Genomic DNA, 24,346 nt, shown 5'->3' on the forward strand with positions numbered 1-24,346 from the left:
ATTTTGAATTTTTCAACAATTTATGGAATATTTACAAAAAAAGATAAAAGAAAATAGTTGTTAAGTCATATCAATTTTTGCTCTCAACTTTCTATTTTCGTTTTAGTTTTATATTTAAATATTACAAGCCGAAAACAAACTAAATAAAAACAAAAAACTTTATAATTTCTAAACAAAAAAAAAAATACAAAAGAAAACTCAAAACTGACATAAAAACAAACTTAATTTTTGTTTTGTTTAATTTTTTAAAATTCATTTTTAGTCGGGGTAAACGTTTTCAGTTTCTCTCGATGCTGTAAATATTTTGTTAATGCTTGTGAAATCGTATTATATACACATAACGAAAAAAATATATATGGCATATAAGTACATTATAAATGTATTATAACTATCATCCAATGGATAATCAACGTTCAATACCCTAGATTAATTATAATAAAAGAGAAAAATCCATCTGTTGCTTGATTCAAAATAATGTCTCTGTATTTTAACAAATTTAATACCAGCTACTGCTCTATACAGAGCCGTAACTGCGAATCGGGGAATTGAGAACGATCCGTTAAAAAAAATAAATGCAATTACTTAACAGCTGCCTGGATATGCGGTTGCTTGTGGGTGCCATCGCAGAAGGGTCTATGAGTGGTCTGCTTGCAGTTGCATAGCCAATAGTCTCCAGATTTCTCCACTTTGAAACGTATGGGTCTGTGGGAAATGGAAAAGGATTTGAATAAGTAAACTGATAAATGCAGTAACATACTAAGGTGTAGTCGATAGTTTCACGAAAGTTGAATTATAGTTGGAATAGTTTAAATGCTATGATCTTGCAATTTGTACGTTAAACGTGAGAAGAATTGAGAGTTTATGGATAGAAGAATCTTCGATTCCACTTGAATCTTCTGTATCAGTCAAAAACTTCTGATCAGTGATTAAAAATATTAGGTGGCCCACTAAGATCTTAGGTCTTTTGATTAAAATTTATGGTAAGATTCTCCTGATTTGATGAAGTGAAATGGTCATCGGCCCAGCCCAACAACTTTCTCCTCTGCTCACCTCTCCTTGATTTTCAGGAACTCATTCTTATGCATGCCATCGCAAAGGGGCTGCGATTTGGACTTTCCGCATAAGCACCAGCTGTAGGTTTTATCTATGGGATGGGATTGTGGTTATGTAAACATTTTTATGCTTATGCTCGCTGATGAAATGAACCGACTAACTTACCTTTGTCTAGATGGATTTTGAATGGTTTCTTGTCAAAAATGACTCCATTCTCCTTTTGCAAGTAGGCGGTTTGTTTATCTTCGAGCAGATTCTTGGGAATTGTTTTGACTGCGGCAGCAGCAGGAGCATCACCGGATTTTGAACTGTAACAGGCGACCACTTGCTGCAGTTGGTAAGGAAACATGAATTAAACTTATAATCTTTAATGACAGGTTTTTGTATACCTTTAATAGCCATGGCGAGCGTAAATTCCGTTTTAATATTATTGACATTTTTAATGTTTTCTGTTAAATGTTCAGTAACATATGATTTGACCAGGGATGGCCAACCACTAATTTTATATGGAACCAGTTAATTTTAGTGGTTCCAAAGGTTTGAATCAATCTAAACAAAAAAGCTCACTGGGAAAATTTAAAAGACCTCATAGGAACAGTGAATGTATATAGTTTCATATGTATATAAACTTTTGTTGGGTATAGTTTTTCTTTGGTAAAACCATTTAAAGAAGTGAATTCTAATTCCAAGTTCAGCTCCGATTGTATTAGAATGCGTTTTCCTATCGAATGGGGTGGAAAAGATCTAGTCAAGGTCAACTTAAGTGATAAGAGTAGCACGGGGACAGGAACGGGACCAGGTCTAGTGTCAATCTCAACACTTGAGACGATATGAATGAATACATGAATTTTAATTTTAGTGATCGGATGCTACAACGTGAGAGAGCCTTTTGTGAGGCTTGTGCATTCCATTGGCTTCACTGTGGCTAGACTTTATCACCGGGACAAATCACTTTCATTATAAAATGAAAAGGCAGAAATTTAGACGCAGTTGGTTAGTTTTGCCAACGTAAGATACTCCAGCTCTAGATAAGATGCGTCGACGCTGTGTTTATCAGGCCGACCCCGTTTGAACAAGCTGATTAGCTTTGAATTCCGACTCCCACCTTCCACCTTCTACAAATGTATTCCAACCAAAAAAAAAAAACTTTAAGTTAATACAAAACATTTGCCCCATGCACTCTTTAATTCTTTATTTTAATTAACAATACTGCGCTTAGAACTCGTCATGGAATGGATAAAACTTGTGTCCCGACATTCCTGAGAACGGCACAGTCCGCTGACCTGTGTGATAGTGTTTCATTGATGACACATCCTCAGGACTGAGCTCGAAATCGAATATCTGAAAGTTCTCGGCGATACGTGACTTATTTGATGACTTGGGAAGGGGAACTACACCGATTTGCACCAGGAAACGCAAACAGATCTGGGCGGGAGTGCGATTGTATTTCTTGGCCAGTTGCTGAGCCTGCTCATCGTATAGGAATGGTGGCCATTGGCGTGCGGGTTGCGGTCTAGCCAGCGGGCAATAGGCACAAATCACTAGATTATGCCTTTTCGCATGCTCCCTAAGTTTCTCCTGCTGGAATCCCGGATGGCATTCAACTTGATTGACCACCGGCTTAATGCGGCAATTCGCCAAGACGCGTTCCGTTTGAGCGGCATTGAAATTGGACAAACCGATGCTGCGTGTCAAACCCAAATCCACCAGTTTCTCCATTTCCTTCCATGTGTCCAGATAATCCACATCCGTGAGTTCTAAAGTGCCATGCACATTCGAATCATTGTGAAATTTCTGACCAATCGGCAAATGCATTAAGTATAAATCAATGTACTCCAGTCCCAAGTTGCTTAAACTCAATCGAAAGGCGCGTTCCACTAGTTCAGGATCGTGATGAATGCCACCCAATTTGGTGGTTATGAATATGTCTTCGCGTTTAATTACACCTTCGGCGATCTTCTCCCGTATAGCCTGGCCCACCTCCTGTTCGTTTTCGTAGACAAAAGCGGTGTCAAAGTGACGATACCCTATGTCAATAGCATTTTTGGTTGCCTGGTAAGCCTCCGATTCGAATGATTTCCAAGTGCCCAGGCCGAAAACTGGCATTTCCTGGCCATTATTTAGTTTAATTTTGGGCGCGAGATTTGACATTGTTTTTTTTTTGTTAATGATTATAATTAGCAATGAAATTAAACGAGGTTTCTAGTTTTTTCTATCTTTTTATAATGCGTCTTTTTTACACAGATTGTCGGAGCAATCTGTTCCAGTAGGTTGAAAGAGTGGCGAGCAACTGAGCGTGTTGCTCTCTCCCCGAAATAAGCTTAATCACAAAAAGCCTGAGGGTCAGGCAAAGCTTGCAAGTATCGAATATTGTATACTCTAAGCAAAAATGAATTGCTTACGATCGGTTAAAATGAGGTGAATGAGTGAATGAATACTTATACATAATACGGGAGCTTTGACTGTATTTGCCGTAATTAAAGGAGAGAAATAGCTTCCACAATAGAAAGCCCCAGGCGAGGAAATTTTATACTAAAGTCTTGCATATTTCAGATAGTTTTCGAGTTCAGTTCAAACCCCAGCTTTGTATATGTACATATGTATGTACATATATGTTTTCTTCTAAGTGAATCTAAATCAAAAGTGAGGCACGCTTTTTGTTAGAGTATTAGTATTAGGTTAACATAATCAAATTGTCTGTTAACTAACAGTTTGCTGCTGCTGCGTCATGCGATGACGTCATAAATGCCACGTCATGGTAATTCCCTCTTTTTATTAAACTTACCTGTTTGAAAAGCTCGTCAAAAGCTCGAGAGAAAACCAACCGAAATCCAAATTTGAAAAATGAACAACAATTCTGGCTAAACACGTAAATTGTTATTTATTTGAATATATCATGGTTTCTAGTTAAAGTTCAAAATGTTCGACATTCAAAAAAAGGATACAATTTGTAGGGATTAGTTGTTTCCTTTTTTTTGTTTTTGTTTTTTGTTGCATTTTGTTGTTGCGTTAACATGTTTTTAGGTCTTTGCATAAATATTGGTTTAAAAGTTATGACTGTTAATAAGCAATATATGTAAGTATGAATTCCTATCCATTACTATCCATTTATATTGTGGTTTACATATAATACGTCTATATAGATATACATATATTTGTTGCTTGTCGGCTGCTAATTGTAGATTTTATATTGTAATTTTATTTTATTTGGTGTTGTATTTCTTACTTGTGAGCCCCCACAGCATTGGGGGGCACTTACTCATATACATATATGTATAGTAAACTAGTCTATTTTAGATTTAATATTTTTTAAGATTGTTAATTTTCTTGCGTATCTTGTATTCTTGTTTACTGTTTGAGAAAGAGATAGACGATATTAGCCATTATGTATGTATGTAGGTTGTATGTATATTATCTGTATATCCTATTAGCCAAATTTATGCAAAGTTCTATTAAAAGCAATTGGTAGAGTCAGAAACACTATAGAGTTGGTTTTGGTTTTCGTTAGGATTGTCAAATCGAATCACAAGTAAAAATTTGAAATTTTCTCTATTTGTCTCTCCGATTATTATTGAAAGTGCACAACAATAATAACAATAGGACTTTGTTCAAAAATATATAAATATATATATATGTATATATAATATGTGTGTATATTATTTATATGTTTGACACATAAAGTTTTGGTTTTTTAGCATAACTTTTGTCAATTACCATTGCGAATACTTGTCAAACAAAATCAATATCCAAATACCAACATGCAAGCCTTTAACTAATTACTGAAGTAATTACATTTACTTCACGTAAGTAATTGCAGTGGAATTGGCATTTGAATTACCAATTGATTTTCAATTCCATGTACTGGCAATGGCAATTTTTGTTGAAAGTATTAGTATGTAATTATTTATAGCTCACAATTTCTAAGACTTACATTATTATGAATGCTACAAGATTGTTACTTTCTATTTTCATTGTTTTTTGGGGTCGTACTACACACTCATAAATGGACAATACTCATTATCTATCGGGCTGGTTAATACCAAGTTTTCATTCAATCTGCATTTTGGTATTTTGTGTAGATAAAGTAATCAAAAGGCTTTCTCTGTTACTTTAAATAAAAAACTTGGTGTTTGTTGATTGAAATTGATTAATTAAAACCAATTTTATGTAATTGGTTTAATATACATATATTCAAAAATTCGTTTCTATTATTTTCGGGGGCTTAGGAAACCACTGAATATGCTAAAAGGTCGATCTTGGTATATAGTTTTCTTTCGTTTTTATATGAAAGGAACCAATATATAATATACATATATCTATATATATATTGTAGTTACATATCGTATATATACATATATCCTACGTGTATGTGGTCGAAAGTGGTTACATTCTAAGAGTTTGGTTAATTCTTCTTTTTTAAGTGTTATATCGTTGTTTGAGAGACCTTTTCTTGGGGGGGTGGTTATGGGTGGGCTTGGGTTTGTTGGGCTTAGAGAGGATTTGCTTACTAATTAATATCCCATAAACCATTTATGTACTTTCCAACTAACTGACATCTCTAAGGTAAAGTAATTCATTTTCCACATATATCTATATTTATATAATATATAGAATCGTACTACAATCTACAACTAATAAGGTCCCTCTCCAGTGTATTTATGTATATATTTTCATATTAATTACAATTACAAATTCAATTCAAAAAGTAAGAGAAAAAGGAAACATAAAATGTACAAATAAATATATGTATGCTATTATATATAATATATTTTGGATTAAATATTAAAAGATTCAACTTAGAAAACTAAAACAAAAATCTTAAGAAAAAACGTATCTCGAAATTCTTGAAACTTATCAATCTACAATATATAGCTTAAGTGTTAATTAACTAGTTTTAACTAGACTTGGTTTTCTGATAGTTTTTGCTTTGCTTTGTTATTAAAAAAATAGATTCCATATTTTACAGATATATTGTACTAAACGTTTTAGTAGGTATTCAGAGTGTAGATAGAGTTGTCATAGGCATAGAGAATGACGGAAAAACAGCACGAAATAATTTACATTTCGATATGCATTTTCCATCAGGTAAAAAGGATTTGGGGACTGTTTTGTTTTTGTTTTATTTTAAATGTTGCCTTCTCGTTTCTCTATATATATATATATGTAAATATTTAGTATCACATACACACATTTATCCATTTTCGTTTCCTCACTAGGGGGAATTCCTCCTCCTTAAAATACCAATTATTTGTTGTTGTTTCTTTTGTAGATGTTTCATTTGTTTTGTACTAAAGCAAAAATATTTGTTTTTGTTTTTGTTGCTGTTTACTATTTTGTTTTCAGTTCAGTTGGATAGAGTTGCTTGAGATAGTTGTTTTTGTTGAAATATTACTCAGTTGTTTATAACTTTTGTAAGCTCATCATACTTGCATATACATATGCATAGATAAATATGCAATTATTTTATGCACATATATACATACATACACACATATGTATATGTATGATTTATACATACATATACGTAAATAACTCTGTGCATTTGCTAATTACTATACAGATTTGACTTTGATTAGACATGTGTTTGTTTTTGTCAGTTTTGGTAGACACAGATAAATATACTAGATACTTATGTAAATATTTAAATTAAATCGCTTTTAATCCATTGTCTAGAGCTTCCTAGTTGGCTCCACCTTTTGTGACATTGCTGTCAAAATGCGTTGATTGTCAATAACACGAAAACTGCTAATATATGATCGTACTTCCCCCTCACTTTTGGGTGAAGGTGGCTCCAGGCCTATTGAAAATGGAAAATGAACAATAATTTTCATTTTAATTAATTGCATTTTTGCAACTTACCCAAACTTCTGGATCGACAGAATCGTATGGTACGCATTGTCTGGGCCATCATATGCATTTTCTCGAAATTCACTAGGCCATCCAAACTGGTCTTATTCCCCTCATGAGCGAACGTCATGTCCTTGAGGAGCAGCGGCATAAATGGGATCAAGGGAGGTTGTAATTTACCCACAAATACCCGATAAGCGCGATGATTGCGACTCGGATCGATGAGAGCTTCGAATTCCTGAAAGATTTTACGAAATTTGGAGGGTATCTTCTCCCAAGTCTGCTGCAGACGTGACACTGCCATATTCGAGAGACCCATCACTATGGCAAAGAAGGCATTCAAATTTTGATACTCTTTGCAACTAAAGAGAAGATTGGGCATTAGGTTCAAGTGGGCTAATGGATGGGATTATACTTACTAGGCAGCCAGCTTAATGAATTTACGGATGAGGCCCACACGTTTGCTCAGACTGGGAGTGGACACCATTTCGGTGACTATCCAATATTGAAGTTCATTAAAGCGACGCAGGAAGACATCCAAATTGGCTGTTATCTGTGACAGGAGTCGAATGTGGTTAAACTTCCTAACTAACCCAATTTTAATTTGGGCATGGCTGACAAATGGTCAGCTATTTCTTACCTTGCCAAAATGATGACGACCGAAAGTGTGGTAGAGCAGCTCGTATTCATGAACAGCCCAAAATAAATCCCATTCAAATAAAGTGATGTGGTAGGCCAACTCTTTTGTGCTCAATATTTCCAAGTCAATGTCCACACCCTCTGTGGGGCATTCCTGTTCTTGCAATGGCGTCTAAATCAAAGGGAATTAGTCAAAGCAAAATGTCTCTAACTCTGGCCCTCTTACCAAAGCATCTAAATGATCCTTGACGGACACAAACAGCCGGCCATTGAGCGTTAGTCCTGTGGGTATGCTAACATCATTATCCTTGAACACCGAACGTTCGCCATTCGATTTCACTTCCACCAGACACAAGTCCTCTGGGCCACGATTCAATTGCAACTTGTCGGCGGCACAGGCTTTGATTAGCTCCGCCGTTGTATGCATGGGAAAGCGTAGAGTGCAGTAGGTATGGTCGGCGCAATAGACCCGGAAAATGACTAGAAAATGAATGGAAAATAAAAACGCCCATCATTTGCATTTTCCTTTTTTCTCTTCGTTTTTCCATTGAGCACTTACTGTCATCGTCGGGTCGTATCACTGTCTTTGAGGGTGTGGCATTGCCACTGAACAAACAAATCGGTTGTCCATTTGGCGGCAACTTCCACTTCTGCCCCGCATTCTGATTGCGATCCTCCTGATAGCGTGCCATTTGTGTCAACACATTATGCACAATGCTTGTCTCCTCATTTAGATCCACATCAGCCTCCACCTCGGCGGCCAAGTCCTCGATAAAATCGCACACACTTGGCTCCTCGAAAGCCGCATGACGCACGGCCATAACCCATTTTTGCATAAACTGTATGACGCGCTTTTTAAAGTTGATTATATACTCACGATCCTCGGGCATTTGGGCCTCATCATGGGCATCGCAATGGAAAGTGCACAGTCGGTTAAGGAGCGAAACCAATGCTATTACATTTTTCGGGCCATGAAAATGGGAAATTGTAATGGATTTTCAAACTCATCTCATGACCATGACCAGCCTGTTTTAGCCTAGTTATTAAAACACATCACGTATGCGAATGCAGATTGTGAGATTAGTTTCGGACGTTTGGCCATCATTTCACCTACCACCTATCACAGGACTAAAGTTCAACTTGCTTCCAGTGCATTACGAACTTCCCTTTTGTTTTTGCTTTAACCCCTGCCCATAAATACCCTCTAACGAAAAGCAAATATTCACTAACCAATGGTGTGAAAAGGTTGTCGTCTATTTGGGTCCTAAATAGAGTTTATATGAAGCAAGAATATCCATTTTGAAAATGGTCAAAAGCCGATAATAAAAATTGAAAGAGATTTAGAGTTGTTCAAATAGAAATGAAATCTTCCCCTTAAAATAAATAAACTTTTCTTAAACGAAGGGAGTTGAAATATGAAAAAACAAGTTCTATTATTTGAACTTATTATTTCATTTTAAACTTGATATAGACACTATATAACAAAGCACAATCTATCTATCTGTATAACAGAAATTACTCCTTAAAGAGAGCCATAAGTAGTTGCAGAATTGATTTTGGAATATCCCATGGATAAAACATGCTTCGTTAAAAAAATAAAGTTCTATTTCTTTTATTTTAGTTCTAAATTTGCAGTCTATTGCATACTTTAGGGGGCTATTTGACTCCTTTTTTAGATACCTAGATAGCTCTTTGCCAAAATGCTCAGTAAACTGAAAATTCATTTAGTGTTTTCTTTCTTCCCTTTTCTTTTTAGAGATATTCAAACTCAACTTTGGATAAAAACTTCATATAGAGTATAAAAACTTCAATCATCATTTGGAGTAACACTTCTTTTTTGGGAAATGTGGCTTTTGTTTCGACTAGAAGTTTAACAGTTGGTTGCTCGTTTCGACCAAAAAGTGAACGGAAGTGTTTGCTTGTTAGCATTTTCTGCCCTTACACTCAGGACATAGTTAAGTCTAGGCTTAAGGTGCCCCACGTGTATGTGTCTGTCCTGTGAGGAGTGGGTGGGCCTGGGGGCGTGGTTGTGGTCACAGTCGTGGTCATGTGTGGTTTGCGTGTGGGCCCACACTTAAACTGTCGTAGCGCCACCCAAAACAGACTAGAAAAAAAAAAACAGAAAAAGGGAAAAAAACAGAAAAAGGACGCCCCCAGAGAAAACGTGACTCTTGGCCAAGAGTGAGTCCTAAATGTGTTTCTTTGCATTTTTAAAGTGCCTGCAGAAGAGGTGGCAGGGAACTTTCTTTCAAGTGGCAAGTTCTAAAACGTGGTTAAAATGCGAATGCTATTACAAATGGTTTTTGTCTACCTATAGCTAAATCCTTCACGTAAAAGGATTCAATTAAAATCAGAAATCAGTAATCGTTTTTGTTTTGGAAAAGGATATTAATTGGCCAATTCGTCGACTAACTGCACCACTGGCATAAATACAATATGCGTGAGCAGAAAGTCATCCAGAAATGGATCCATGCCGCTGACCGTCTGTCCCAGACGCGTCTCGAGTAAGTGTTCCAACATTTTGGCCGGCGTTCCCGACATGACAGTATATCTATGTATGTGCGTCATTAAAACACAAATTAAATTTTCACATTTCAATTAACTTTTGCTTCTTGTACTGACTTGAATGCTGAATGTTGCCCACGTTGTTTGGCCACACGTTCGAGTACTAAAACATCTTTGCCATGCTCCTGCAATCTTAATGTATTGGCCTCCACATCACGGAGAATGCGATTGAAATGCTCCTTATCCACGCGCAATAAATGGCAATTGTTCTCTTTTAAGACTATGGTAGCAGCTCTGTAGAAAAAAAAACGAAAGAAAAAACACAAAAAATCAATCAATAATTATTCGAGAATTTTGCACATCGTTTGAAATTTTCTGCATAAGGCAAACTTTTAATGAACTTTTAATGAGAGCGAAAATTTTGTGATTTTCACCGCTTGAGTGAGGAAAACTACTTTAAATTGCTTCTCAAATCGAATCCAATTCAATCGCTCAACTTTTCTGTGTGCACAAGCAAATAAAATTTATTTAACTGATTGCCAACTGAGCTGATTGGATGACCGATTATATTTGCTTCTTGTATACATAATTTTACTGTGACAATTTTTAATTAACCTTCATGGAAACATGCAAAGTAGGGAATGAAGGACACTTTTCCACCCAAAAGCCGGAAAACAAACCCCTTTGAACTATTTATATTCTATGACTGATATTTTGTTTCAATTTTTCAATTGTTTGTTATTCTCTAAATGCCGAACAATGGCTTTGTTTGTTATCTTTCTTTGCCAGTTGTTGTTATTGTTGCTGCTGCTGCTGCTGTTGTATTCTTGTTGTCTCTTTGTCCAGTTGAAAAGTGGCTAAAGTCTGCACTTGTTGCCCCATTGTCAGAGCAGACATTATATTCTACAACCTATTGTCATACAAGACGACAAGGCCAAAACCCACAGAAACAGAAATAAAAAATACTCAAAACACAATGGAAATTTAATATATACATAGCATGGAATAGTGTTTCCATTTAAAGGCAAACTCCCTATCTCTCCCCACTCACCTGGGCGCATCATTAATCAAAGCTAATTTGCCAAAATCATCGCCAGTCTTCAAGGTGGCCACTGTTCCCTTGCCGTGTATCACAACATCCACAGAGCCTTTGAGTAGAATGTACCAAGAGCGGCCCTCGTCTCCTTGATTGAATACTGTAAAATGTGAATGTTTATGACATTTTTGTGTTTATAAGTAAGTGTATGTATATTTAGAAAGGTTTATAATGGGGTTTTATCAACAAGGATAAAAGTCTTTATAAATTTTTCTCTTCGTTTATTGAGACATAATTAGCAGAAATTTCCAAACCAAAGAAAAAAAAAAGGGTAAGAGCTTAATTAAAAAGTTCTTTCAGAAAACTTTTGTCATTAAACCGAGCAAAAAACACACAAAACACGCCAAAAGTGATGACCAAATTGTGGGTTAAAATTTGCCAATTTGCCATCAACCCACACTAAGAAATTTCTTGTATACTCACATATTGTACCCGCCTGGGCATGAGCCTCGAACACGATTATCGATGAGAGCTCTCGCTTGATGCTGGTCGATAGATGGGAGAGTGCAGCTATGTGGACAAGTTCCTCAAATACCAATTCCAATTCCTCGGATGTGCGCTCATGCGAACTGTGTAGATGTAAATAGAGAAAGAGAGAAACAGAGATGTAGAGAATGGATTGTTTCAGGGCAAGACAAATGGACAGATATGCTAATTGCGAATGACCAAAGGATTTGAGGCACAAAGGCAGACTCAAGATATTTGCATAGACTGGCACAATTTGTGGTCAACAAATTGTCTTTACATATGTATGCAGTTTGAGAATACCAAAAAGAGAATCTACATAAATGTGGTTGGATAAATTTCACTTGAATTGGTTTCACCAATTGTTTTTATATTTTCATTAGTTTAGTTTGGGGGTCAGGGCTTGGGGTTGAGTTCATTCTACTTACGGTTTGCGCAATATCATACGCAATGTGGCATCTGGGCCACGTTGAAAAAGTGCACTCAATCCCTCACGTATGTGCTCATTAGCCGCACTGAGATCCTCTGCCTGTGGTATACCGACTGCAGCTGCTCCGCCCTCCTCATCCAAACGAAATCGATACAGAAAACATTTATCCTTGAACGGTTGCTCCTTGTTGACTGGGTGAGAGCGATGAAAATTTTAATCATTGAGTGAAAATCGTTCATAAGTGCATAATTATGGCATTATTGCATCTTCCCCTCTCTCCCCCTCTCTGTCTATTTTTTTTTGTCTTCTTACCATGTGAGAGAACGCCTTCTTCGAGTAGGGCCTGCCACATGCCAGCCGCCTGGGCACGTGTATGGACAATAGGCGATAGATTTACCAGCCAATCGACAAGCTCGGTACCTGGAGCACACTTGCGTATCAATTTACCAGATACCTTAAGAGGAAGGGCGGGAAAATTGTATTAGTTGGAATTTCCTTTTCGCTTAGTTGCCCTCTAGTTACCTTACGATCCTTAAGACAACTTGAGTTATCGGCTACCAATAATGTACGTAGAGCCCATCCCATGCGGCTCATAGCAGGACTCGGCGTCTAAAAAAAGACCAAAAAAAGAATACAAAACCAAATAAATATTATTCATGACGCCTTCTTTTGCGTTGATTTTATAATGAGCTGAAATCTGCCATTCATTGACTGTCTCATAAATATCTCATAAATGCGTATTATGTAAGGTCCCTTGACAGTTCTTGAAGCAGCAAATTAACTCATTTGTCGTCGTCAATGTCAGGTAACCTATTTAATTTATGTGATTTATGTTTCTTCTCCTATACCCATTATACACACTGAATCGAGGGGTATATTATATTCACACAGATTTGAAAAATCGTTCAATATGTAGTCTACTTTTAGGAACTACAAAAACTCTTTAAGTCAGTGCATTAAGTAAAACAATTTAGGTATTAATAATGTTTTTTTAATGTAGAAATGTTATGCGGAATAGGCTTAAGATGGATCTATTGCTTTCAACCATGAGTAGGTTAGATTTGTTCCTAAAAGTATGCTAAGAAACTGCAAACTGTTAAGATATTAACCCATACAGTTTTTAAAAGGCTGATGTTGATTACTATTACACTATGCTTCAAAATTTGCAATCGCTTGATAAAATTCTTATTAATTTTCCACACAGTCAACGGATATCAATTTATTGACGGGTAAGTCAACATTAAATACTTTTTTTGCCCACTTACCTCAGTGATAGGTGTGGCTGGATTGGGATGATCGGGACTGAGTGGGCGTTTTGTTGGTGATGTGGCTGCTGCAGCGGCGGCTGATTGTACGCCAGGACCAAAACCTTTATCGAAAAAAACATACGGAAATTGATTTAATTACTTCATGTAAGTTTTTTTTGTTCCAGACTTACCATTCTTCAATTTGCAATTGGTGAAAATATCATTCATCAACTCTTTGTTTTTCTGGAAAATAGGAAATGCGAAAAATAATGCAAACATTTGTAGTCAGTGAATGTGTTGAATGTTGGGAATGTGTGTGGTATATTTATAAATTCAATTTTGATTAGAAATTGCAATTACATTGCTCATTTCGAATGCGGTCGAGTGTGGGCGTAAGGGTCGCCCACGTTCTAACCGACGCTGCCGCTTGACGACAGCGGAAGTGGCGCCACAGCCAGCAGTAACAACATCAGCAGCAGCAGCAGCTGGAAGCAGAACTGGTGCTGGGGGAGCTGCCAACAGCTGTCGCTGTTCCTGCCCGTCATGGTTATGGCTTCGATAACCCAGCAGCACACACAAGGTCGCCTCATCGCTGGCCACAACCTGGGCAGACCAACGCTGACGTTGGCGCTCCTGCCTAGTTGGCTGCTGCTTCGGCTCCTTCTGCTGCCGGCGACAAACATTTTGATGCTGGCTGTTGGCATTAGCTGCCATGTGGCCGAAACGGTGTACTAATTGCTAAAGACACTTTTAGGGCACTTGTAAAACTTTCACTGCCAGCAAAACGAAGGTAGGTAAGCTCAGTCAAACGTTGCTCGACATACTGATAAGACCCTTAGACCCTCAGTCCCCTTCGAGCTTTGACTTTTTCTCTTTTTGCGTTTTCTTATCGCAAAAAAATAAATGAAAACAAAAAATAAGCACAACAATGTATAGGGTAGTCAACGCTTAGAATATTTTATGAGTATTTAATTATATTTGTATAAATATACAAAAAGAAACAACATACAATTCAAACTTTTTGTTAGCGTGACAACACTTGAAGTTCTCCCCAGCCTTGCATACCCTTTGGTATAGTAAGGGCATATCAGTGTCATTATAATGACCACTGCATAAAGAAGAAAGCGTAATTGTAAGGCCCCTAGAAAAAGATAGCTTCTTCAATTAAGGAGAGGTAAACTGTCATAACTTTGGAAAATAACATAAATTTTCGTTTGAATAAATTTAGCACAGTTCATTGGAACGCATTTCATCTACATATATTACGTGGTGACTATTTGATATCCCTTGGTCTATAGCTTTCTTAGTATACCCACAGAACCATGCTGAAAAGGAATGCCAGGGTAGTTCTTAGTCAGTATTTTGAATAAATGTACAAAACTTTTTCTCACAGCCTTGGTTCTCTCTTTAGTCTCACTCGTTCTCCCACCGTTATGATAAGACTAATTAAACTCACTTTAGTTTTATCAAACTCACAGCAGGCCGAAACTGAGAGGGCCAATTAGCCATTTCGTTCGGAGAATGAGTGAGTGACTGAATGATTGGAGTGTACATACATTTGTTTGTATGGAGGGTGGGCCTTGGTATTTTGTTATGATAATATAACTAATGGAATGAAATTGTCTTTGTTATTGTTGCTTTTGTTAAGATTCAAATATTTCGATTCAATTTGTCATATTGATACAAAGAAAGGAATCTAAGACAAAAGAAAGAAAATATTGTAGCAAAGCTAATATTTGTTTAATTTAGTTTAGTTTTCATTAAAATGGAAATTAGGCTTTAGGGGAACATTTAAATAAATCAATGTATTAACTTTGCCCAATCACAACGAAATCTTTAAATAATTAATATAGAAATAATTAGAACCAATAATTGCATAGGAGATCGTTTCTCTGCATAGTTTACATGAGGAATTTCGATTTAATTATTTTTATTTATATACACATATCAAATTCTTTGTATAACAAATGAAATAAGAGTCGTTTTAATGGGTAACCCAATAGATTGCAACATCTGCTGCATCTGAATATCTTTTTATGGTAGTTAAATGTTGTTTCTTAACTTAAATCTCTTAATTTAATTGGATTGCATATCTATTACACTTGGTTAAAATTCTTGTTTAGTTTAAATTTTACTAAATTGTTTCCCAACAATTGGACTAAGAACTTTGCCCAATAAAAGCAATACAGGGAAAACTGATTTCTATTTAGTTTTGATTGTCTACTACTGCATTTAAATTAAAAAATGCCAACGTAACGTATACGTAATACTTGAACAAACATTGAACTGAAAATTAAATTATTAAATTCATGTTTGGCTATACATACGTATGTAAATGTTAATACCAAATTGTTATTGATTGCATCGACGTGAAGTTGTGCACCTTAATGTTTCCTCTCTAGTTGGTTGCGCACTCAAATTTAAAGTTCTCTATGACCCTCCCCAGATGCAAAATCAGCTCATTTCACTTGGGAATATTGTGTTTGTGTTGCTATGGTTATTGTTGTTCAATGGTTTCACATCTGCATCTTGCATTTCGTGCTTAAATAAATAACCGCACGGCCATGGACACGCAACTGTGCATGCCACTGGGCAATTGCCTTGCCACCTTGCCACCCTGCCACACACCTGTCCCCGCCGACTTCGGGCAAATCCTCAATTTGAATTCTATTATTTATGGCCTGCATATTATGTATACCACATGGTTGCCGACTCCTATTATTATGATTGTATTTCACAAAAACGCCCCGAAAACTGAATTAAATGCAAACATTTTGTAATCAAATGGCATTGAAATCGAAACCGAATTCAGATTGCCAAATCTACCAGCAAATAGTAATTCGTATTGAACACTAACTAAGAGCAACAACATTCGATGCAATTGAATTACAAGTATTGCCACATTTTGTGTTGCCACAGAGAGAATTGGAGCGGGCGGAGCGCTTTATCGTTGGAGCTTAATTTCCGCCAAAAGCATCCTGAAAATGTGGTAATTGAAATGTCGAAAAATGTTTGATTGTCCGGGTATAATTGGGCAATGCGAGCTATAGAATTTTCCTGTTAATTAACTGACATTTTATCTAACAAACAATTATCCCTTACAGGCAATTCTCAAATCTATCTGATGTCTGATGATATTATGTATCAGTACGTAGTATTATGTATTTTTTTCAATTTTCAGTCTTAGGTGGGGGAATCTCAGTAGTCATCCTTTTTACTAAACTGATTTTATCGCATTTACGCAACAGCAACAGCAACTAGGGTTGAAAATATTCCCTCAAGTTGACATTTTTATGGTATTGCTTGCAGTTTGCCAGCTTCTTAGCTTGCGAGAACTTCCACTTCCACATTCAATTTCACTTCATTGTTGCACATTGCGTATACGTGATATATGGGCACCAACAACGACGACAACGATGACTCCTCCGTGCGGTAGCTACTTTGTTATATGTAGAGACCCCCAAACACCCCGCCTCCATCCTTTAAAGCCCAGAACCCTTGCCCATGTATGGCTTTCCCCTCCGGTCGCTCGAAGAGGTTGTGTGTTGCCTTTTGGGTTAGCCAATGTTGCCATAATGTTGCAAAATTGTAAGTAAGTATATGCCCCAATTTGAGGTAACCTTTTTGTGTAACAGAAAAGGTAAATATACATTCCTCTTTCAATGTATCAGTGCGTATGTGTGTGTGTGCATGGTTTATACCTTTTGTGCGTGTCAGACAAGAAGAAAATTGAGGAGGGAGAAAGTTTTCGTTTTTTTTGAAATTCTTTCCCATTGAGTTTTGCATTTGAAAGGCACTGGGGGAAATTGGAAAACCACGAATATCTTCCTTTCATATATGTGTATTTGGAATTTCTCCGAATTTTCCATTCTGTTGTGCAGCATGCTGTGTGTGTATTTTTGCCCTCAAAGTTTGTCAAACATTTGGTGTTTGCCATATACATAAGCCATGTTTCGTATGATGGCCAAAAACTTTGCTTTCACCACCCACAAGTTCACAAAACTTTGTGGCTTACCATTTCATTTGGCTTGAAAGCCGATCTAATGCAAATATAATGGATACTGATTAAGTATGATTTGTTTTGGGTTGCTTGAAATTGAAATGCTTGCACAATAATAATCCATCTATCTATTCAATATGATCCATATATTTGGCTCTAATTAATTAATACTTTTCACTTGGCCATTCCTTTCATTCTCCTTTCTGGCCGAATGCTTCTTTATGTCTGCCAAACATGCCACAATAAGCGATGCATTTCGATAAGCCCTGTCATTACAATTTAATTCCATTTCAGTTAACGTATCGCCAAAACTATGTAGTTAACTCTCTTGAGCAACAACAAAAGCGCCAACAGCCGTAATGGCAACTTATACTTAATTTAGTCTTTTAGCCATTTTGTAGGCTCAAAACGATTAGCACATGTTCGGAAGCGCCACTTGGCCAAGAAGTTCATTAGGACTAAAAGCTGTTAGCTAGGATACCAACTGAGCCGAAGAGCTCAGGCACCGGAGACATCATTAAATGTTAATTGAAATTTTAATTAAATATTTTGACAATGACGCAAATACCGCAAATAGTTAGGATTTGTCGATTTTCTCAAGCCACACCAAGACAATGACGGCGAAAATTGCCAAGGGTATTTAATGGCTGACGAACAGGAGATTCGGAGGTTCCCAAGGACTTATTTGAAATTCAATCGACTAGAAAATTGTTGTTTGACATAAAATTGAAAATAATTAATGAAAACGTAAACGTTTGAAATTTTGGATGAAACGTTGTTGTAACTAAACGAACCTTGAAATTTTAAAACGACTTTATTATCGAAGAAAATTTAATAATACCTACCTAAATATATATTTAAAAATTAGTTAGATATTGTATTTTTAAATGATTTTTGTTTTCTAGAAAGACCACCTTGAATTAGTGGTTTAGGCCCAAAAATTTAATATTTAAATTACAAAAAACTGTTGTTTTAAAGACATTTTATATGTAAATATTTTGTATGGCAGTGTAATGAAAAACTCTGGAGTCAAGACAAATATTGTTAATTAAACATTTTTTAAGATTGTGTATGAATAAGCATTACGAGTTTTGAAAAAATGTATTCCTAGTAAACTCCAAAAACTAAATATTGAAATTTTTTAAAGGTTTTGTTATCATAGACTACTTTAAATCATTTTCTGGTGTAACTTTCAATATAATAATGGAAATTTGAAAAAATGTTGCCATATTGGGCCTATATGTATTAATATTAGATTTATCGTAAAAGCGAGAACTTTTAAAGTGATTGTGTTATTTTATAATGGCTATTTTTGAATTAGGCCATTATAAATTTGTAAAAGCTTAGAACGTTTAACAAGAATATTTTAACACTACCATAAACTAAACATTATTTAAAGAATATTAGAGTTTTTAATAACACTTTGTTCTATTTAAGTGTAGCGCACTGTTTTACATGCATATTTGTGAAAGCTAATCGACTTTTCATAGATGAAGTATCTACACTAGTTAAAGTTAGTGATTATGTCCTTAAGTCTATATAGAACAATACCCTTCTTAACAGAGTTAAAAGTTTTTAAGCCCAAATTTAACCATATATGAATAAAGTCCATTAAAATAAGCTCTCTACGAGTTGCTAATAACTTTGGCTTAGGTATTCTTAGGGTTGGTCCAAGTTAACATCTTTTCTGAATGGAATACGTATTTGGAATACTGTTTGCCTTGTATTACTCAATCTTCTTTTGAGGGTATTCGAAATGTCGATGTGTCGAATTCAGGTGAAAATTTTGCGCTCTTAACTTACCTCCCAAATGAGTCGAAAATCCTGCTGTTCGACTCTAAGCAGTTCGCATGTTGTTTTCGTCACCACAGTGCTATCGCGTGGCAGGTCGTGTAAAATTGATTCGCCAAATGTGGCACCCACGCCAAGATTACACAAAGTAACGGCACTCTGCAAGAAAAAAGACGACAGATAAAACGAGAAAGATATTAGCGCGAGAGGAAAAATGTTGAAAAGAAGCTGCAAAAACCGTCGTTTGGGTTTAGTGGCTGGTAGATTAAACATTATTCTTGCCCCCAACCACACTCTGCTCCACTCCGCCCCACTTGTTATATCTGTGTGAGTGTGTTTACTTTGGTGTCTTGGCCCAAGCCACCACCTGCAGCCCACCCCCGGTCCCCATTCCACTCTTTACCGACCCCTTGCCTTGCCCAAGTAGTTGGGTTTTGTTTGTGTATCTCACAATTAGCGCAAATTGCTGAAATGTGCCACAAAATGTAAGTTTGCTCGTCAGGTAAGTTTACTTACAACATTGTTCAAACCGCTTCATTTGCGAAAAAGGGGAAATCAATGGAAAGGAAAACCGGAAATGCAAATCGCAATAAAAGACCACCAGGCACAACAAAAGCAAATAGTAGTAAAACCAAACCACAAAAGCATTGCAATGACATTTTCAATTACTCGAGTCGTTTTGTGGTTTGTTTTCCCAGACTCGGAGCCGGTTGGAGAGTGGAGTCCGACAGCTGACAGCATCCAGCATCCAGCTTCTTGGGCCTCATTCCAAGTAAAACTTTTTTAAGCCCAGAGCCCTCCAGCATGTAATTGGCTTAACAAGACTCATACTCACGAGTGTGGGGAGGCGGGGGGCGACAACGAAAAACCATGGCATTAGGTGATGTCGAGTATGTAGTATGTTTTTACCGTTATGTGTGGCACAGTTGGGAGGTGACGTAGACGAGAGACCATAAAACATTATTTAATTAATGCTTACTGTATAATTGCAACAACTTTTTGGTTTATTTCCCTCTTTTGCTTCTCGGTTTTCTTTTCTTTCTGCTTTTGCGCTTGTAATTTACTCTGTTCTGTTGATTTATGGCGGCTTTTGTTTTTGACAAGCGCTTCAAGAACTTTTCTTCTTCATCTATTTTCACTTTGTCAGCTGTTGGCATTAAATGGCGGTTCTCGATGGGTCCCCAACATCAGCCCATCAGCCCATCAGACATACATATATAATAACCAAACGCCTATGTAATTTAAAATGCGAAGTTTGCCAAAGCGTTTTATTTAAGCTTCTTGCCACTTGTCCCACCTACAGATACATTTCCATTTCGATGATGATATTGTGGGCGACCTATTTAAATGCCACTGCGGAATTTAAATTCAATACTCAAAATTAATTAAAAGTCCATAGTCTACTTTTTAAGTATTTTCTAAAGACTCACTACATTTGCCATCACGAGTTGTAATTGTAAAACAAATAAAACAAGAGAACATCAAGACATGCCAAAATATATGGCATATCCCCTCAACTTCTTTAAAATCGATTATTGAGTTAAATGAAAGTATACCAAAATTCACAAGTACATTATCCATCTGGATATAGGATACACAATATCTATCTGCATCATTAAATTAGTTGTTATATAGTCAACACCAACTCCCAATTGAATTTATATCAACATTCGGACGTGACGATGTTTCTCTAGCCGTTCAGACTTCTCCTGCTGACGTGACCAAATAATCTCAGAGAATAGGTCAATTTCATACACAAGTTTGTTTTATTTTGATCAAAAAATACTTTATGATATGATTGGAATTGCCAAGGATATTCTGACAATAAGCAATTGGGGTGAAAAAACCACGAAATACATTTTAGCTAAATGCATTTTATTAGTTTGCATCGGATTATCCGGTATCGTTTGAGTATTTTCGCTGCAAAGCGCAATATTTTAAATGAAAATGTCACCATCAGAATTTCTATAAAGCGATAAGTTTGAACCCAGATCAGTCTTATAAAAAAGTATGTGAAAATAAACCTTTTCTTTCTCCCCCTTCCCAATGAAAGTGCCTTTTACTTAAAAATATAAAAAGCTGTTTCAAATAACAAACCTTAAATTTGTTTTGTATGATAAACATTCAAAGGTTTCTTTTTTTTAAACAGTTAATTAAAGGAAATATATTAGTAGTCACTGCGACTTTCATATTCCATGCATCAAATGAAACAAATATTTAAAACTCATAAGAATCAATGAATATAAATGTATATAAAATTCTTATCAAGCATAAAATTCTTTATTTGTTAATATTGTAAATTCTCGAACCAATTTTCTTTCTTCTGCTTGCTATGTACATATATTTTGGCGACCTCAATATACCAATACATTTTCTGAGTGCATGGTATAAGGATTGTGCTTGAAATATTCTTGCTGCCTTTGACCAGGACCTACCCCAAGGCAAACGTTTAATTTATTTCAAAATTTTAAGTGGAACGCAAATAGAAGGTACCCGGAAATTACTTTAATTATCTTTGGCATAAATTTCATACTTATTTACGTACTCTGAGTATGAGTACACTTAGTTAAGGTAATAAAGTGTTTTTAAATAATTATTTAACAAATTTGTTTCGCTTATCAAAGTTATGTTAATGCATTTTTTCTATGGCCTTTCTATAAACACAAGTTTTAATTAAACCGAGGTATTTAATTGAATAACGATATTAGTTTCAACTCATTGTATTTGTTTAATATATTGTAAAAAAAAAATTTGATTGTGCAATAAAAATTTAATTAGCAACACTTTAATTTTATTAATGCGTTTATCTATTAGTTTATTATAAGGAAAATATGTTGATTATTAAATTTGTAGAAAATCGATGCATAATTAATTGTTAAAATATGTTTGGTTGATTTATTCAATGAATTCTTCAAAATTTTAAAATTGAGGATTAACTTAAATAATTGAGTAAATGTATACATATGTTTTAATATAATAAATATATATAAATAATAAGAATAAACTATAATTTCAAATTTTATAGTTTCAAAATTAAAATGGTGCTGCGATTCTACATATTATGTGCTAATTGGGACTTTTGGAACATTTTGTTTTTTAGATTCTTAAATCCAAGTATTTTATTTAACGATTTCATTTGTTTATATTTGGTTGTGGCATTGCCTAGATATACAAGATAGATATTAGATATGATGTACATACATACATACATACATACCCTGCATTTAGTCAACGTAACTAAATCAGTTCTTTAAGGACATTTGAATGTAAATTTGAATTTCAAATTTGAACTAGGCAAATATTGGGCAATCGTTTTCCAATATCTTCTTGAAATAAGTTTCTTAATCCCAAATTATTAGTTCAGAAAACAATTAATTCTGTTTTTTCAGAGGAAAAACCTCAAAAACTTAAAGTTGAACTCATTGTTAAATGTTATAATTAAAAAAAAAAAATTGGATTAGTAAAGTTGTATATGCCTTAAAGTTTAAGGCTTAATCTTTATCTGACATCTGTCCGTAATAGATACAATTTAAATAATACATGTTCAGTGGCAAAAGTATAAATTTAAATTAAATTTAAATAAATTTAATTCATTTTGAGTATAAGTAGCATTTGAAAAAATTTATAATCGGATAAATGCAGTAGAATTACATTTTCTTTGAATTTTGGGAATGTAAAATGTTTTTAGCAAGTTTTTTTTTTTATTTTTGTGGGATAAACTTTCAGTTTTTGTTAACTGTTTATCAACTTTTGCATTGCGTGATTAATACAAACACCCAATTTACCATCCATCTGCTTGGTTATATGATAACGTTTTGTTCGTTTAATCTGTATTATTCAACCGATGAATGAAACGTTTAACATGGTAGGAGATAAGTTTGATGATTGCGATTTAGCCATCATGCTTTGAATGACTAAAACGGCGTAATTTACATACGAATTTGTATACAGATATACAGATAGGTAGATATATAGTTATATACATATATTTTATTTTATACAAATGATAACTCTGATGACAAGCTCCAAAGTCGTGCCATAACTATTGTTATCTGCAAACCAAATCAACGCTCTGGTTTATTTTGTATCTTTTTTTTCTTTTGTGTGTGTTTTTATGCCCCCATGTGTGTGTGTGTGTGTGTGTGTGTGTGGCGGTAATCCGGGCACACGCTTATACGCTTATTCATACTTTATAGTATATATAACTTATATCTACACATATTCGTAGTGTCTTTGGCCCCCCCACGACCCCAACGCATGGAGATGAGGGCATGGAAATGTGAGCACGTACATTTTTCTTCTTCAGCTTCTTTTACATAAATGCAATGTTTTACCTTTGCATAATGTCGCGTTGATTGCTCCACATTATAGGTACAACTGCGACGGAATAACATTATTATTTGGCTCTTCTCTCCTCACTTGTTTTCTGCACATTTGAAATATCAATGGTAAAACACAGACACTCACTCGCACACACACACACACACACACCCGGAGTAGAATGCAAATGTTATATGAATGTTACGAATATGTTTACTCTTTTTATTTGGTTTCTTGTTTAGTGAACGTGAACGTGGTTCGGACCAGGTCAACTCACTAGATAGTGGCACGCGTTTGTCCAAAAAAATGGCAAATGAAATTGGCAACAAAAAAATATGTGAGATATTTTGTGTGTTTGCTCTCGTACTACATATATTTTGTTCAACCGCACGGCGAGGCAACGCCAAGTAGACTGAAATTAAAGTTGAAGTTGAAGCTGCCGCCACCATCACATCACCTCACACACCACAAGCAATACCACATCCCATGAAGCACTCACTAGGTTTTCGAATTACCAAAGCTGGCGACAGAGCTCGGTCTCTGAGTCTCAGTTTGAGTTTGCGGCTGAGTCTGCGTTCGAGCGTTGCATGTTCTCTGCCTTTTGTGCAACTCTCTGCCGAAAGTTGCTGAAGTGTGGCCAACGCCAACACTACCAACATTACCAACATTACCCAGCGACGGCGACAATAGCAACAGAAGACAACAAAAGCTTGGCATGACCAGAAGTCATGTTGGCAAATTGGAATTGGAGCACTCAGTGCTGTCAGGGACAGTGGAGTTCAATCAGGCGTTCAAATATCCAAAGAGAAAAAAAAACAACAGAATGTGGATCAAAAATATAGTTTTATATTTTTCTCACAAATGTCAAAAGCTATCAACAAATCGACAACAAGTTAACAAACGCAAACATAGAAATCAGAGAAAGAAAAACTACAAATACAAAAAATATGCCA

The 24,346-nt window shown here is 35.7% G+C and overlaps 3 protein-coding genes across 5 annotated transcripts in view; all 3 read right to left on the reverse strand.

Moving 5' to 3' along the window:
- Positions 1 to 457: 457 nt before the first annotated feature.
- Positions 458 to 1,544, reverse strand: LOC6643317 (CDGSH iron-sulfur domain-containing protein 3, mitochondrial). Its single transcript, XM_002066012.3, has 4 exons — positions 1,443 to 1,544; positions 1,219 to 1,381; positions 1,051 to 1,144; positions 458 to 702 (listed from the first exon to the last, which is right to left on the reverse strand). The coding sequence occupies exons 1-4, from the start codon at positions 1,488 to 1,490 to the stop codon at positions 579 to 581; spliced, it is 429 nt and encodes a 142-aa protein (XP_002066048.1). The 5' UTR covers positions 1,491 to 1,544; the 3' UTR covers positions 458 to 578.
- A 662-nt stretch (positions 1,545 to 2,206) lies between these two features.
- Positions 2,207 to 3,342, reverse strand: LOC6643337 (aldo-keto reductase family 1 member B1). The gene has a single exon (XM_002066011.3). The coding sequence runs from the start codon at positions 3,202 to 3,204 to the stop codon at positions 2,269 to 2,271; it is 936 nt and encodes a 311-aa protein (XP_002066047.1). The 5' UTR covers positions 3,205 to 3,342; the 3' UTR covers positions 2,207 to 2,268.
- A 3,210-nt stretch (positions 3,343 to 6,552) lies between these two features.
- LOC6643336 (rap guanine nucleotide exchange factor 4) overlaps positions 6,553 to 24,346 on the reverse strand; it is a 53,914-nt gene continuing 36,120 nt past the window's right edge. For 2 of the 3 annotated variants that reach the window (XM_002066010.4, XM_047009745.1), the window contains exons 5-20: positions 19,086 to 19,232; positions 13,474 to 13,525; positions 13,301 to 13,404; positions 12,558 to 12,644; positions 12,348 to 12,489; positions 12,034 to 12,226; positions 11,564 to 11,709; positions 11,096 to 11,240; positions 10,162 to 10,338; positions 9,929 to 10,090; positions 8,099 to 8,460; positions 7,766 to 8,019; positions 7,541 to 7,711; positions 7,320 to 7,453; positions 6,913 to 7,262; positions 6,553 to 6,850 (exon numbers count right to left, since the gene is read on the reverse strand). In XM_002066010.4, coding sequence (XP_002066046.3) covers positions 6,723 to 6,850; positions 6,913 to 7,262; positions 7,320 to 7,453; positions 7,541 to 7,711; positions 7,766 to 8,019; positions 8,099 to 8,460; positions 9,929 to 10,090; positions 10,162 to 10,338; positions 11,096 to 11,240; positions 11,564 to 11,709; positions 12,034 to 12,226; positions 12,348 to 12,489; positions 12,558 to 12,644; positions 13,301 to 13,404; positions 13,474 to 13,525; positions 19,086 to 19,232 — 2,754 coding nt within the window. In that variant the 3' untranslated portion in view covers positions 6,553 to 6,722. Of the gene's footprint in view, positions 6,851 to 6,912; positions 7,263 to 7,319; positions 7,454 to 7,540; positions 7,712 to 7,765; positions 8,020 to 8,098; positions 8,461 to 9,928; positions 10,091 to 10,161; positions 10,339 to 11,095; positions 11,241 to 11,563; positions 11,710 to 12,033; positions 12,227 to 12,347; positions 12,490 to 12,557; positions 12,645 to 13,300; positions 13,405 to 13,473; positions 13,526 to 13,642; positions 14,041 to 19,085; positions 19,233 to 24,346 lie in introns of those variants that run through there. The other variant, XM_023176252.2, reaches the window with a different exon arrangement.

Source organism: Drosophila willistoni, assembly GCF_018902025.1.
Source record: "Drosophila willistoni isolate 14030-0811.24 chromosome 2L unlocalized genomic scaffold, UCI_dwil_1.1 Seg168, whole genome shotgun sequence".
Lineage (NCBI taxonomy): Eukaryota > Metazoa > Arthropoda > Insecta > Diptera > Drosophilidae > Drosophila > Drosophila willistoni.